General features: G+C 40.3%; 1 protein-coding gene across 9 annotated transcripts in view; it reads left to right on the top strand.

The window, feature by feature from the left end:
* TMPO (thymopoietin) overlaps positions 1-16,706 on the top strand; it is a 41,341-nt gene that overhangs the window by 16,447 nt on the left and 8,188 nt on the right. The window contains exons 3-10 of one of the 9 annotated variants that reach the window (XM_025204198.1): positions 3,222-3,386; positions 5,326-5,426; positions 11,995-12,114; positions 12,225-12,320; positions 12,962-13,072; positions 13,898-14,002; positions 14,077-14,142; positions 14,327-14,421. In XM_025204198.1, the coding sequence (XP_025059983.1) occupies positions 3,222-3,386; positions 5,326-5,426; positions 11,995-12,114; positions 12,225-12,320; positions 12,962-13,072; positions 13,898-14,002; positions 14,077-14,142; positions 14,327-14,421 (859 nt within the window). Of the gene's footprint in view, positions 1-3,221; positions 3,387-5,325; positions 5,427-11,994; positions 12,115-12,224; positions 12,321-12,958; positions 13,073-13,897; positions 14,003-14,076; positions 14,143-14,326; positions 14,422-16,706 lie in introns of all 9 variants that reach the window. The other 8 variants (XM_025204197.1, XM_025204202.1, XM_025204201.1 and 5 more) reach the window with 8 other exon arrangements.

The following is a 16,706-nucleotide window of genomic DNA, read 5'->3' as shown; positions in this document are numbered from 1 at the left end:
GCTGGCCGCTGCTTCTCACCCACTGCCAGGGGCACTGGAAGGAGCAAATGGGCGAGCAGGGGCTCCATGAAAACCAGCTGGGGACCTCTGCGGGCAGGGTGTACTCAGATAGAATGGGGCCATGGGTGGGCAGGGAGCAGCATCTAGGAGCGGGAGAGGTGGGCAGGGACGGGACCAGAATCACAGGGCAATGACAGCACTGGGCCAGGGCTTGGGCCAGAGCCACAGTATCCCTGCGTGTTCCTGCCTGCAGAACCAATGCCCATCGCAGGGATGCGCAGGGAGCAGATCGCGGATGGGCCTGAGGCCAGATAGGATCTCTTGCTCCCCCCACTTCCCTTCCTAACTTGCAACAGCTCTGTGAAACACCTTAAGTCGCCCTCCAGATCAAATAATTGCCCACTTCTAGGCCAGAGGCACCTGAGGCAGAACCTGTCTCATGGCGTGTTGTTGAAAATTGAATTAAGTCACTGCTTCAATTTAGGGAGCGTGACAACATGGAACAAACCAGCTTTCATGACTGCATTGTCTGTCATGTAATGTGTGAATTACTGGAATGTCCCATTAATGAACACCTCTAGATATTGTGTATGATACTTTGACCCCACTTTCTCAAAGAGTTTCATTTTTAGTTTCTTTCTAGACCCATAGTTAAAATATAAATGGTACTGGTTTCATGTTTTTACTATGGCTTTTGAGCTCTTGAGGTTTTGCTAGGCTGGAGATTGAATTATAGTAGAGTCAATTACCTGAACACCAGTTTTCTTAATGCAGGCCATCTTACCAACTGCACACAATGAAGACAAGTGAATGCAAGGGCATTCAAAGGAAAATTACTTTAATTATGGTGGTGGGGTTTGGAATTAAAATACTGTATTTAGTTTAATACAAGATGAGGTTTGTTTCCCCAATTGGCATTTGAGGAGGAGGGGGCTAGAGCTCCATGTCTTGTATTTGCATACACGGAAACTTCATTAGATGTATTAAATTCATTAAATGCAATAGCAACAGGTGCTCAGTAATGGAAACTACTTATGAAGTTGATTTAAATGCAGCCAATATTGAGCATGGACTATAAAACACATGACCCATGGTGGACAAACATACCTATTTTTTTTAATTTTGTGTCAGTCCAAATTAGTCATATTGGTTCCATATTCCATCTACTGAGCAGAGCTCAATTGTTCAGGTCTGTGTGGTGTTACCATGGACAAGCATCTGGCCTCCCAGACTCTTCAGCCCAGGGCTGCAGATACTCCCAAATTTATGGTAGGCATCCCATATGCAGGCCCCAAGCCCAGTGATCTTAGGGTTCAGATTCCTCCAAGTCTTGCTTGCTTCTTGGCCAAAAGGCCAAAGGAGAAAGCTAGGGAGAAATCCCGCATTTCCATGGACCAATACTACCTTCCACAGTGGTGATAATCATAGCACCTCCTCTGCCAGGTAAAGCCATGATGGGAATCTACCAGAAAGATTTATGCACAGTGAAGAAGACTGGGTTAGTGCTAGCCCATCTGAATAAGATGTAGTATCCATTGCATACAGTTCTCCTCAGCCTTGACTCTTTCAGGTCATGGTAAGCTAATACACTGAATATATTTTGATTTCTTCTTTACTCCCACAGCTGAGCTGTGCCTTTTCCCCATTTCTAATTAATCCTGTTTCTTCACCAGCCTTCATTGTCTGGCAAACATCACCAAGTGGGGCCCCAAACACTTGATCTAGATTTTTCTATTACCCCCTCTCAGCCGGTTGCATATGACTAGTGTGGTCCCGCCCTCCGTGAGATGGAGCCAGACCAGCTTGCCTTGCACCTCATCTGCATATACATTTTTGGAGGATCCTAGAACTCACGACTAGAACACCAGGTTCCAGGGATGAGTCGAGGGGGGCACTAATTAGCACATGGATCCTTTTGGTTGATATCTCGAGTACATATACTGAGCAGTGTTGAGCTATGGGGTCTCTACAGCTTGAAACACAGTTGCCTTTGCTGGGGCCAGCTCAGTGAACTCCTTGGGAAATCATCAGTCTTTTGGCTTTGGACTAACATCATATGTAGTTTGTCCTATATATAAGTAGGTAGAAAAATGCTGCTTAAAACTAGGTAAAAGAAGGTAAAATACATCAATTCTGGATGAACTAAATTACTACAGGCATTTGTATGTCAAAACCACTGTTTTCAAATTTGCTCCTCACTTTCACGTGCTCAGCGAGAGCGCAGGGTCTGATAGTAAAGTTGTGGTGGGGGAGCTGCACGGGGGTGGAGGTTGGGGGCAAGGGAACCCCAACTGGATTTATTTTCCCTGCTGTAGCAATGGAAAGGGGGCAAATTCAAGGCAAGCCTCCAATAATTAGGTTCTGTACCTGGAAAATTTATTACAATTTTATATTTTTCCCCTATATAGAATCTAATTATTGCAGGGGTAGTCTTATATTCAGGGTCATCTTATATTTGAGTAAATACAGTAGATGGCAATACATTTGTGTTCACTTAATGCATGTTTCTTTAGCTGAAAGTGATTAAATAAGTAAGTTTTGATTTTGGTTATTTTGGACAGTTAACTCTACTGTAGTGCTTAGCCTCAACTCTTTCTAAAACAGAATATTTAGGAGAATAGAACTTAGTTACTTGCTTCATTTGGATTGTTTATGAATAAAGCTAGCAGAACTAGTATTTTTTTTTAATACTTAACTGTGAACCATGCACCTGATGGGACTAGTGTTCTTGTGTAAATGGATAATAGCAATGAAAGGTGGTTGTGTACATAGAACTGGTGACCCAGTAAGATTTCTTGAGCCATGTATTTTCGTTTTCTTGATTTAAGTATTTTTGGAAATTGTAGGCAAGCTGAACAGGTGTGTTTTTAAAAACTATACAGATGCAGTATGATGGTAGGTTTATTGGATAACGCATAAAATTAATATAGTTTGTTTCCATTGGTTCTGTAAATATACTAGCTGTAAAATGACTGTTACCATGAATTTAATGTGGAAATGTTTAACTCATGAGCTTGTGGCCCTAATAAAGATACTGAAGTGTATTTCTCTTATTGCAGCATACCTGGTCCCAACTGGGATTGTGGATGAAGCACATGAGTGATTTAGAGAGGCCTACTATTGAGTAGATGTATCATGTCTTCAGTAGCTGTTTACTTTCTAAGAATGGCCAGACAGGTTGACAAGTCATAATTGTCTATCATTTTGAATATGTTTTATAGCAACTACAAGAAAGGTCTATGAAAAGAAATTGCTGAAACTGATGGAACAAGGCCCCGAGTTGAAGTCTCCAGCACCTCTCCCAACACCAACAATTTCTTCATCTGCTGAGAATACCAGACAGAATGGAAATAATGATTCTGACCAATACAGTGACAATGAAGAAGGTAAGATGGTAATGGAAGGTCAAATGTAAATGAATGGCTTTAGGGATGGGCAGGTGTAATACTATGTACATGCAAAGGCATTTCAGGTTTGAGAATTAAATTGAGTGATTGCTTCAACTTGGAGATTATAATAACATGAAATAGAAAGCAGCCTTCTGGTTTTGTGGTCCCCCACTAGCTTTACCAGCATGCTCTGATTTTAGGCTTGAGCTGTCATATATGAATTACTATAATATTCCATTGGTGATCTTTAGATATTTTGTGTGATTCTTTGACCCCCACCTTCTCAATTAAATATAACCTCCTTTTGCACTGAAGACATTATAAAGATAGAAATCAGAATAGCTTCCGAATCCGAGAGTAGACTTTTCTTCAAGATTAGGGCTTCTAGAGGTACGCTTCCTCTTCTCTTCACCCCTGCATCTGAGTCCTTCTTAAGGATCAGATTTCTGCAGTCAAAGGATAGATCTGCAACAGCTTTCAAAGGGATTACAGTAACTGTCTCTGAAGTTCATAAGCAATATATCTCCTGTCTGAGCATCTGAAGGATTTTCAGATGTAGTGAAATCCTTTTGTATCTTTCCTTCAGTAAGTATTGGGGCTTATCTGTATGTCTGAGACCTAAAACCTGTGTGTATTTAAAATGCAGTAGCTGTTCCTAATTATGGCCACTTTTTTTCAAGAATAGATATTCATGTAAAGTTGATTGAGAACAATTCCACGTACGGACAGTCCTGTTTATTCTTGAAGACGGTAAGGGCTTCATTGAATTAAAAGCAGGTTTTGAATAACTAGTCGAGTGTATGTGGTTCATGAAGCCCAAGGGTGCATCTTGCTGATCTTTTTATAGGGTAAAGTATCAAGGATAGAGAGACATGCATGGAATTAAAGGACTATTTTTGGAAACAAGTTAGAAGAGCATCCCCTTTGACAGAATATGCCCAGCCAGGGATAGGTAGGGAAGACCAGTCAGGGTTTAAAATACAGTTAATAATTTTGTTACTCACAGATTCTCCTTGCATGTTTATTTGTCTGTATTGATCTATATTTCTACATAACGGTCTTTCAGGGAGTTGTGGAACAGATAAACGTTCCCTTTTCCTGGGATAACTTTTGTATGTCTAGTCAAAGTTATCAGTAGGGAAAGGAGGATTTGTAGACTAAATGAAATTGTCAGCTGGTAATTATCAGTTCTAATCTTTTCTGTCCAGTATTTCCTTTGATTCTAGGAAAATATTTAAAAACTAAAGGTGTAGAGGGATAGCATTTATAATACTTCAGCTTCTGGGTAACTTGAGCTCTAAACCCTCCATGTAATGACAGAGGCAACACTTGATGCCAGTATTGAGTTAGTCACTAAACGCTGCTTTGTTTCTTGTTTAATAAAGAGGAACTAAACAAGAAGCTCAAATATACAGTCTTGGAAATAGACTGATCATGACAAAACATATATACAGGTATTCAAATGAAATGTTGTAATCCTATCCTGGCCCATAGCTTATATGAAGCTATGAGCTATATGATTTTTTTTTCCCCCCCAGAACATTAGAAGCTTTAGCAAAAACATGAATCTGTCTTGTTTTGTTTTAAGAATATTCTTATAAAGTTATTTGTTTTGTTGAACAAATCCATTTTGGACAGTTGTCCATGGCCTTATAGGAATTTTGGCATTATTTTTATAATCAATGTGTTCTTGCCAAGGAGGCGGCAAACCAGCCTGTATTTGAGAGCATTCATTTAATTTTGACATCTAAACTTTTGGATGCTAGAATGGACCACAATGCACTAATTTTGTTACAAAAATGTATTGATTTTTTTTTTTTAACTACAAATTAGTAGCTACCTTTAAGAAAATTTTCTAAGGAAAAGTAGTGTCTTCTGTCACTCTTACTACTATTTGACAAATAAGAGCCAAAATCAGTGACTGGTTCATTTTCAGATCCCAAAGTGGAGCTCAAGCTTGAGAAGAGAGAGCCACTGAAGTCCAAGACAAAGGCTCCAATAACCCTGAAGCAAAGAAGACTTGTTGAACACAACCAGGTATCCTCGTTTTCCTTATGGAAGTCATACTTTTAATGGCATTTTCTTACTGGGTGACTGTTTGTAATTGTGAATATGAATGTACTCACCAAAGCTTCTGAACTTACTTTGATAGTAAAACGTAACCAATAGTTACAGTATACTTAAACTTAACAGGCTAAACTTTTTATTGTGAGTTTGCTAGCAGCCTTGTTTTAATGCAGCACAGGAAGCTCTATAAACTAGCTATAGCTCTTGTCCAGCTGATGAGGCTCTCAACTGTGGTGGCATAGCTACCTTCATACATGTGCAAGTTAAAGCTGCAGGGAAACCAGCTTTGAAGTTGTTACACAATTTTCCAGCTCTGACTTTATAGCTGGATGGACCTTTTTATAGTGTGATAGTTACTTTGCATATGTAGCTGGTCTAAATGAGTTGTGCAGTTAACTGGTTAATTGCACAATTTATGTAACGCGTAGAGGGGGCCTTAGTAATTTTGCAAGCAAAGTCGCTGTGTAAGGTTTTTAAAAATGGACACCTCCATGTTTGTCGGATTTTGCTGTTCATCTGACTTGCTTTGACAGGATACAAATACTGGCATTTGTCTTTGGTATATGGTGGGGCTTTTTGGTTTTTTTGGGTTTTTTTTTTAAATAGCTATGTTAGTCTTTTCTTGTTGTGCTACATTTTGGAAGTCTCACTTTAACGGTTCTCAAGTGGGGTGTAGCCCAAGGTGCGGCATGACTTTCTGATGAATTGCAGCATGGGCATCACTGCTGCTACTAGGTGAACTCTTCATGCCACCTTAATGCACAGCCAAACTGAGAGGGGCTGTGGCATGAATGTGCTCTTTTGCTTGCATTAAGGTTGTTTGATAAACCTAGAGGAGGAAAGTCCTTGGTCCTGCTTCAGCCTTTTTTGTTCTGACCCCCACACAGCATCTCCTGGAAACAGATATGCATGGCAAGTGGAATTGTCCCCTGTGCCTCTGTTTCCAGAAGGAGCATGTTGGTACTGGACCGAGAAGGTTGTGACCAACAGAGCCCGCTCACCCCTTATTCTGGTTCACTCCATCCTCAAGCCACGAATGGACTGGGCACTGAGAGTCCCCATAGCTCCCCAGACCCATTTCCCCCAAATATGGTTGTTGCAGCATGAGGAGTGGGGGGCACAAGTTCTGTAAAGAAGTGACTTGGGCTCTCATCTGTGGCTCAACCTTGGGACTGGTTGGCTTTCAGGACCAGCACATGTAGCAGAGAGAGGCTTCAGCTGGAAAGAGAGTCATATCCTTGGAGGGGAAGTTGGAGTCTGGCGATCTAGGAAGGTTTTTTCACGGCGGGGCTAGGGCATGAGAGCTGAACTGGAGGGATGGTTTAAGCCCCAGCCAGTGCCAAGCACTGGGAGGAATGGCCCTTAGTGGGATGGCAGTGGAGTCTCTGCTGTAAAGTGACCTTTCTCTTCCTTCATGATCTTTAATTTAATGGACTGGGAGCTTCTAAGGAGCAGGAGAGCCTAGAGCACAAGGTAGTTTAAGAAGATCTGTTGCATTATCTGATTTCAGAAATGCAGCTGAAAATTGGGTCTGGTGTTGGCTAGGAGAGAGGGTGAGGTGGAGCAAGAGAGTGTGAAAGAGCTAGCATGTGCATGTGGGGCAGGGAGGTGAGGGAAACTGCATGTTGTCACCAATGAGCTAAAAGCTAGTAAAGCCAGACAGGACCATCCTTACTTGCAGACAAGGGTCCTGATCTTTAGGGAGCAGAAGCTCAGCACTTCTGGAAAATAAGGTCCTTGTAAAGCAGGGGTGGGCAAAATGTGGCCTGCGGGCCGGATGCAACCCACCAGGCCATTCTGTCCAGCCTGCGGAGCCCCTAAAAAGTTTAGAAAATTAATATTTATCTGCCCTTGGCTGCCTGTCGTGCGGCCCTCGATGGCTTCCCAAAACTCAGTAAGCGGCCCTCTGCCCAAAATAATTGCCCGCCCCTGCCGTAAAGTATCTTGGTTGAATTCTGTCAAAACTGGAGTGCCTAGAACAGTGATTCTCAACCAGAGTGCTTTTGGGCTTTGTACATCAAGGTAAAGGTGGGAGATAGGGAGCATCTCTCTCTGCACAGGGAAAAGGATCTTTGCCTACATCTGTAGAGGGTCCTGCTAAATTCAGAGAAGTTTATGGAGGGGTTCCTTGAGTCTAAAAATGTTAAGAATCACTTCTTTAGCCTGTCGTTAGGTCATTGTAATATGATATGTTTTTTAATGCATTACAGCTTCGGTTACCCAGGCCCTGTTGGAATGCATCTGCCAAAAAGCCATTTGTCCCACTGAATACGTTTGCATAAGTGAAGCCACAGCATCCTGTAAAGAATTGCATGTGCTAATACATGATGCACAGTATAAAATCATACCAGTCTAACACTACATTAAGTAGAGTAAAAAGAGAATAGCATTATTTATGCAATGACAGCAGTTGCATATTAGTAGAATTAAGTTGCAGTTTGGAAAACTGTGTGCTGTATTTAGTGTATACTTCCTCTGTCTATAGTGAATTTAATATGCTTGTGAGATTTTAACTGCAGACACTACCATTAATTTTTGTTACTAAAATTGCTGCTTTTTTTTCCTTTTTCAGAACTTATTCTAAATGTTGCTCAACCTACCAGAGGAGTTTTTTCCCTTTTTCTTTCTAATGCACAAAAATATCCAAAACAAATGTACTCCTTTCTAGGCCTTTGATATGCCTAAATTCAATATTGGACTAGAAATAGCTTTTCTAGGCCAATTATATGACTATTAAATCCAGTATTTCATGGCCCTTTCAGGCATGGAAGGGGAATTAGTCAAAAAGTGGTCACCCTTTTGTAGTTGGACTCAAACATGGGGTATGACTGCACTAGAATATGACCCATCCATGGACTTATAGGCATGCAGACATGTGCTTGCCAGTCCTGCCATCCAGGTATCTGTGTATTCACATCTCTCTGAACCACATAGTTAGTTGCAGTCTTCAGACCATTTACTTAACATTTGGCTATCTCTGGGTTGGGCTTTAAGGTGTGCTTTCTTAATATTTTGTATAGCGTTTTTTTGTTTGTTTTTCCTCAGAAAGCATCTGTGACCCAATTTTAATTTAGCCACTGTCTTATCCAGTTTATCTGGATAAATGATAAAATGAGAATAATGAATCTCTCAATACAGTTCTTAAAATGAGGAATGGTTTACTACTTTGGTCCAAAATGGACCTTTCTTTTTTTGTTTACTTGGGACAGTGGATATTTTAGTAGTTCCATCTACAGAAGCAAAAGGCACTACAGCTATTAATAGTAGCTTATCTGTAATTTTCAAAGCTTCTCTAAACATACCTCACTAAAGCACCATAAACTTCTAAAGTAAACTTTGCTTTTAGGAAAGAAAATAAGTTTTGGATAAGGGCATCTCAAAGTTGTTGTTTTGTTTTTTTTTCCCTTCACCATTCTCTCCCCTTGTTCCCTTTACAATCCGATAAGCTAGAGGGGCACAGAGGGCCTTCTTTCTTTGGTTTCTATGTCACCCTCTCTGGAGAGGCTCAAGGTGTCTTACAAGAACAGGCATGGTTAACTGCTGCTTCAAAAATAAGGAAGGCAATTTTTGGACTGGGGCTGGAATGTGAAGGAAGGGTGGTAATTTTTGTTTGTTTGTTTTTTGTTGGCAATTTTTAAAAATTAAGGTATAACTTAATGTGATGAATCATTTAAAAACACAGACTTCAGTTTTGAGGTTCACTTAGATTGAAGTGGCTGACCTGCAGCATGAGTGCCACAAGTAGCACAGACAGCCTCTGTGTGGGGCTTGTAATAACTTGGGGAGGTGGCAGAAGGCAGAGCAGGAGAGCAGACTAAGAGCATAGGATGGGGAACAGAAAGCAGAGGAAGGGGTTTAGAGTCGCACTCGGGGATAGTGTATGGCTAACTTGTGGTATGCCTGCCAAAAAGGTTGGCTTCACTGTCCTAGACGGTATGTGGGTACTTCATGAGGCAAGGGTAGGGGGCAAAGAAAAGCTAGGATTTAATTCCTTTTTGTCTCTGAAATCCATCCTCAGACTGATTTAAAGTGGTTTACTAGCCCCCAGGCACACTGCAATGCTGTGGTGCTGTTCAGAACCTTTTTATCCAACTCTTTTTGGCAAGCTGCATGTTACATGCGTCCATACTAGAAAAGAATGGAGAACACAGTAGTGGGTTTCCTTGTGACTTAAATAAATACTTCTAACAGTTTTAGACTCAAAATTAGCCTAGTACATGAAACTTCTAAAATCTAGTGGGACCTAAGGTCTAGTTTTTAAATGTCTAGTAAAATGGATCACTTTATTGCTGAGAAATTTGGAAAATTATTATATAGGAAAGCAAAAGACTTGTGCTCCCTCTGCTGGATTTGTTGCGGCAGGAAAATAACTGTACATATTGAGCTGTGCAGAGAATGTTAAAACTATTCATATTGTTTGAAGAATAGCAAAATAGCAGCAGTTTTATGATCTTATTCCCATTATCAACTGTGGAAGCTCTAACAGCAGAAATTATCCTACCCACTTCTTCACATTGCTTTTCTTCAGGTCCCGACTGTAGCTTTTTGTGAATTTGATACTGTTTCCCAATGTGATAGATCTTTTTGATCTGCAAAGAAGATCTGCATTAACAAATAATGGGAAACTTTTGGATTTTCATCATTAGTCTGTATTAAGCAATACAAACTTATTGTGGAATTACCTTCCAAACATAGTGGTGGCAAGGAAGTCCAATTTCATGGTGATGAAGGGACGTTTTTGGAATAGTAGTCGGACCATGTTATATGTAGCTTGAGGCTTCATGTGTTTGGTAGCACCGCAAGGGGGTTGAAACAAGTTGATCTCAGTATAGGTTACCTCCATGTGGGAGATGTTTGGCAATCCTGTATTTCAGGGTTTCTTTCTTTGATCCCAACAAGCAGGATTTTCTCCCCTTTTCCTCAGTTTTCTCCTTTTTTCTTTCTTTTGAATTCATTATTTGACTTGTAGGTTTTCTTGCCTTCCTCCAAAATGATTGGACATTGTGTAGAGTGCCCTGGTGCTTTCAGATGCTATTGAGAAAATTTTCTGGTACCTATTTATTGGGTCTCATTGCAGGTCGAACTGATTGAACCCAAATCTGGCTTCAAAGAGTTGGCAGGGATTGGTAGGCCAGATTGGCAAGGACTTTGGCAGGGAGGGTCCCTTTCTCTGTAGCATGGTCCACATCTAGGCTTGTGTTTGGATTTTTTTTCTTGCGTTCCCTGTTACTCTGGTGTCTCTTCCTGTGCCTGATGTTAGTTTTTTTTCTTTATTGGGTTGCTTTGTGGCTGTGGTATGCTGGAAGCTGGAGTGGATATTTTTGTGGACCCTTTTTAGACAAAAGGTTACCTGCAAAGGCCGATGAGTAGACTTGATGTCCCTTCCAATTCTGTGTTGCTATAAAACAAATAAGGGGAATTTTGCTTACATGGCGTGGACACTGGGGCAAGCACCTGGAAGCTCAGAGGTTGAAAGTTTGAGGCCATAGCAGAAATGCACATGGTACAGCCATGTCAGAGTCCAACAAATCTGTGAATTCTGCTAAATACCTTGTCACAAGGACACAAAGTGAAGGAAAATAAGGGTAAATTAATTCTAATTTATTTTTTCTTTTTCTTTTCTTCTCCTCCCCATATACCTTTACAGTTCTTTTGCAGTAGCTTCTAACATTTTGGTGTAGGCTTATGGGTGGCTATAAAGTAGTTGTGTGCTGCAGCCTTCTATGCTTCATGGGGTTTTAATCCTTTTACCTTGGTATTTGACTGAAACAGAAAAGTCTGTTTTTAATATTTAAAAAAGGAAAAATACTGTTGTGCTGAATTTTTTTTATCTTCCCTGTTCATTATAAAACCACTCAATCATTTGTTGAGATTCAAAATCTAGAAAAAAATTCAGTTTTTTTTATTGGCAGTTCATATCAAAGTCAGGGCATGTAGCCAGGGAGACCTGTTAAGAGTGAAGCACAGTTCTTTTGGGTGTAAAACTCAGAAGGTTCTTACTAAGGTACAAATGGAAGTTAAATTGAGCAAAAGCCCAAATTGATCTAAATGTGCTTTTTTAAAACAGACATAGAAAGCCCTTGGAGAAATTTGACTTTTACTGAAGTTAAAAGCTTTCTATCTGTAGGAAGAGTGGTTTTTCAATAACTTTGTGGTGAGGGTGGGGGATATTTAGGAAGATATAGGACATTGTCTCATTGCTAGTGATACGTATCCATTATCCAGCTATATTAGTTTGTGATGTAATCAGTTATATTCCTCTCCTAGTGATGAGAATTTTCATTTTGTTCCAGTAGTAGAATATTGTCTAATTAATTCCAAGAAATATTGGAATCCTTTCAAGGGTAGTCTTAGATCAGGCAAATGATGTAATTCAACTGTCCAACGTGGAAAAGTGTTTTTGGGAGCCAAGACTTACTGGAAAGCAAGCATGCTATACAAAAGCTTTTTGGAATATGCATACTGTTTTGGCTTTGGTTATGCATCCCATGTTGGGACATGGCTCTTATGCTTGCTAACATGTCTGATACTTGAATAGACCTATTCTCAAGATGAAGTTACTGAGACTGTCTGGACAAGTGGATCTTCAAAGAGTGGACCTCTGCAGGCAATTTCTAGGGAATCTACAAGAGTATCAAGAAGAACACCAAGGAAAAGGGTGATGAGAGGCTTATTGTCACTTAGACAAGCTTATTTTCCCCCCTCTGTCAGGGCTCCATCAATTATTTTTATATTCATTTGTTTTTGTTCTTGTTTTTAAATGAACAGGTGGAAACTACAGCACAATTGCCTATAGATGATGCAGTAATGTCAGAGAGTACTCCCATAGCTGAAACTATATTGACTTCAAGCAACGAGACCCTAGTAAATATATTTAATAAATTATGCAAGTGGTATTCTTCTATAATCTACTCTTACCTGTTACAGTAAAAATAACTGAAAAGTTCTAACTTTACTTTTTTTTTTTAAGTCAGTTAAGGTCAGGGGGGGAGGTCTTTTTCTCTCAAAAGCTCCACCTCACTGTTTCAGTTTTAAACAATATACAGGTATTATGTGTACTAGCATTTGTTTCTGAAAGTGACCAACACCATCACAATAGAATAAGTAGACCACTGGTAATTCAGTATAGTAGCTCTACCTTCATTGGGGATGGGGATTGGGTGAAAAGAACAGACTTTGAAGTCTTGGCCCTTTTTCAGTGGCTCACTCATTTGAATTATGAGCAGCAATTCTACTTCAAGTGTTTTTATGAGCATTTGTCTCCTAAACAGCTTAAAATTGTGGAGAGGAAAGGATCGTTTTGGGTGTTATCTTTTATTGGACCAACTGTATAGTTGCTGAATGTTCTTTAGCATGTTCATTTCAAAGTAGCTTTTCCTAAATCTATCCTTGAATTTTTCTTAGTATCAAATGTGTAATGCACAGGTTTTATGTATGTCATAGTCCATTTTTCTTCCCAGTGCATTTTGGCTAATTCTGAGTCTGAACAATTTGAATTTCAGCAGGTTGTCAATAGGGTGCCTGGAAATTTCAAGCATGCAACTCCCATACAGTCAATCAGTGAATTCTCAGATTTGTCCAGAAGAACATCAAAGAAACCATTGATGACAACTGAAGTAAATGAGTTATAATTTTTTAGATTATTATTGTTTAACTTTTCTGAACAAAGCTCTTGCCTATCTTTTAATCCAGAAGTGGGATGGAGGGTGTACTTGGAAAGGTGGCATGAATATGTTTAAATGAAAGTTGTAACTTAGCTGAACTGGAGAATGGAGGTTTTTTTCCATCTTAAAAATTTGCCAATTAAATTTTTTTTTTCCGGGGGGGGTGCCATTTTAGTATTTCTGGGTATCATGTCTGCAGTTTTGTGCTACTCCTGTTGACTGTGTAGCACATTTGCTTTTTTAAAATTCTTGTCACCCTATTTGATTAGCTCAAATGTGCCAGAACTTTACACAAGGTTTGTCTGGTTTAACTTAGAAAATCAAATAACGGTTATTTTTAAACCAAGAGCTTGGACTTTATTTCATTTGCTCCCGTTTTTAAGATGCAATAGAATTCTTGGGTAAAATTATAACACTTAATTTTGAGTGCTGGAATGTAGTAGTAGTAGTAATAATAGGAAATCTTTTCCATTGGGGAAATACGATCCCAGTTATACTGCAGGGTAACAGACTACAGTAAATCGGATGGAATTAATTACTTCCTTGCTTGCAATGGTTACAGCTAAAGCTTAAGTGAGATTTGTAAACCCAGCCATCTAGTATGCATGTCTCTTAAGTATATGTCTAAATCATTATGTATCTTGTGAAAAGTGCCACTCCACTTACATGGGCAGATGTGATACTAAGTATTTGTCGGAATTGATAACCATGAAAAGACTGACAACTCAATATCTTCCTCTTTCAAATGCCAAGACTTAGCATTTTGCTATATTGCAGCATTTTCACTTACCACAACAAGAAGAAACATGTCGTCCTCATCAGTGCTTTTATGTAGGTCACACGCAGTCCAGTGATCTGCTGAACACTGCCATGATAGAGGAGGTGATTAAGTTTTTAATAATTATTATTGTCTGGTTGGTGTTACTGTATAAGTAATGGTATTCTTCATATTAAAGGAAAATGAGGACAACACTGAATGTACTGGAACACCAAAAAAGACCAGACATTTGCCAGTAACAAAGGTTAAACTAACAGTGATAAACTAGGAACGAGATTTCTGAAACTCACTGGGTGAACTAAATTCTCCCCCTCAAATCACATAAGGATATGGCCTATCTCTCTTTCTCTCTATGGCTTAATAGCTATACTGTAGCTGTTGCTCCCAAGATGTACGTGTTGGGATTATAATTCTTTTTGTTTCTGTAGGTGGTGGAGAAAACTCATACAGAAGAGCGAAGAGTAGAACGGGATATTCTTAAGGAAATGTTCCCATATGAAGCATCAACACCTACAGGAATTAGGTACTGTTTAAAAAGCTTTTTTTCACACCATTTTGATAAATCAAGGAAATAGTTTACTTTCATCTAGTTGAGCTGTATTTCTAGAAAACCTCAAAATTAATCTGTACTCTGGCTGATCTGGATAGCTATAACTATAGAGATAGGTGGCACAGCTGCTATCTCCTGCATACAGTTCGGTTGAAATCTGAAAACATTTAATTTGTTTTTAAGGCTCAAAAAGCTTTTTAAACAAGTTATTTTAAGTGGAATTAGTTAAACAGGACTTTCTACTTCATTTAAAAAAAGAAAAATGTAATTTCTTCTGAAACTAAGGTCACCATCATATCCTGGAACTTTAAAATTAATTGTTTTATTACTTCTGTTTGAGGCTAAAAACATTAGTTTTCTGGTCTAGGTAGAGTGTTGCAAAAAGGTACCTAGGTTTTTTGTTTGGTTTTGGTTTGTTTGTTTGTTTTTTTGAGTACTCCAGTGGGTAGATGAGCTTTTATCCACTAGAATTAAGTGAACCATTAATTTGACCCACTGAAGTCCCCAAGTTTCAGTTGTGATTGTCATCATACCCGTTTTGGTGCTGGTGTGGGTTGTGCAAATCGGAAAGCCTGAGCATAAGCATCTGCATGGAGTGTGTATATCTGGAGAGTCTTTGCTTTTCACGGAAGGCATAAACAGCATAGCCTACCAGCAGTGCCTCTTTCCTCAACTGTTCTATGACACTTTCTTGCTGTCTTGATTTAGATTACTGGAAAGTCCCCATTCTATCATTTTTAAAGAAAAGCTGATTACTTAAGGAAAGAAAAGAACTATCAGCTTCAGATCAGTTGCCCATTTTATAGCTCTTTCTTTTGTTTAAAAAATAAATAAAAATCCCAGGTTGATCACAGAGTTCCATCTGACTTAATAGTTTTAATAAAGTGAATCTGTTAAATTCAGACTCTCTGTGACCATAGCAGAGACAGCAGTCTTCACTCAAAGGTTTGTCTAAATAGATTTTTGAACTGTGTAAGGATATGAGGTAAGATGGATAAAGTAGATCCACCTACAATTACTGGTACATGTTCCCACAGAGCAGCATATGTCCTTTGTATCTGTCATACCTGCTTTGTGAACATGAGTACACAATCCTCGAAATGTCTTGTTTGGACAGCATATTTAACGAAGGCCTGCTCCAAGTCACAGATATTGAAACTCAAGATTCTGCCTCCAGTGGAACTGGTCTTCTGTTTTGGGGAGACCGGTGCATACATGGACACTCCCTCAAAGGAAAATTGAAAGTTATTTGGACAGTAGGGCTGTGCGAAGCAGCACCGTTCCACTTCGACTTCTGTTTTGATGGAACAGTGTTTTGTTTCAGGTTTCGTTTAATTTTGAAAGCACTGTTCCATTTCGTTTTGTTGAAACTGTTTCGACATTTCACCCATACGCTATAATGGGGAAGCATGAAACTGCTTATAATTTTGTCATTTCTTACCTTATTTGGATGAAATGTGCAGGGATGGTAGCCCCTTCTGAGGGCATGAAACCTGCCAAATTTCAAGGAGATGGGTGCAGAGGTTTCTGGAAAACTGTACCTCAAGATGTTGACAAGCAAAATTCCTGTCACTTGTTGGTAGCGGCAGTCTCCTGTCATCCAGCAGGCAGATCTGGGGACCCGAACCCCTGGGAAAGCGATAGGGCTGTTTCGGACTTCTCCCTGGGGTGCGGGCCCCTTATCTGCCTGCTGGATGACAGGAGGCTGGTTCTGCCACCTGGAGCCAGCAGCGGTACCAGTCTTCTTGGCGCTAGGTGTGGACTGCGCCCAGCACCAGTCCCAGGCAGCAGCAATAGCCTTCTGTCATCCAGCAGGCAGATAGGGGACCCGCACCCCTGGGAGGAGTGGCAGAGCCCCACAGCCCTCCTGGGGGGTGTGGGCGGGCCCCTGATCTGCCTGCCAGATAACAGGAGGCTGCTGCCGCCGGCTGGGACAGGCACTGGGTGCAGTCCGTGTACCGGGAAGATTGGTACTGCTGCTGGTCCCAGCTGGCAGTGACAATATGCTGTCATCCGGTGCACAGATCCAGGGGCCTGTACCCCCAGGTGAACTGAGTGGTGTGCCAGAATCCTTTCGGGGCGGGCACAGCTCCCAGATCTGCGCCAAATGACAGGAACTCTGCCAGCCTGCAAGGAGAAACTACCATCTCCCATGTTTTTCTCTTTTTCATAGTTTCATAGTAGCTAGGGTCAGGAGAGACCTGAACAGATCATCTAGCCTGACCCCCTGCCACAGGCAGGAAAGAATTCGGGGGTGA

Source organism: Alligator sinensis, unplaced genomic scaffold (assembly GCF_000455745.1).
Source record: "Alligator sinensis unplaced genomic scaffold, ASM45574v1 scaffold154_1, whole genome shotgun sequence".
Taxonomy (NCBI): domain Eukaryota; kingdom Metazoa; phylum Chordata; order Crocodylia; family Alligatoridae; genus Alligator; species Alligator sinensis.
Note: the sequence above shows the minus strand (reverse complement) of the source record. Positions and strands in the feature narration are given on the sequence as shown.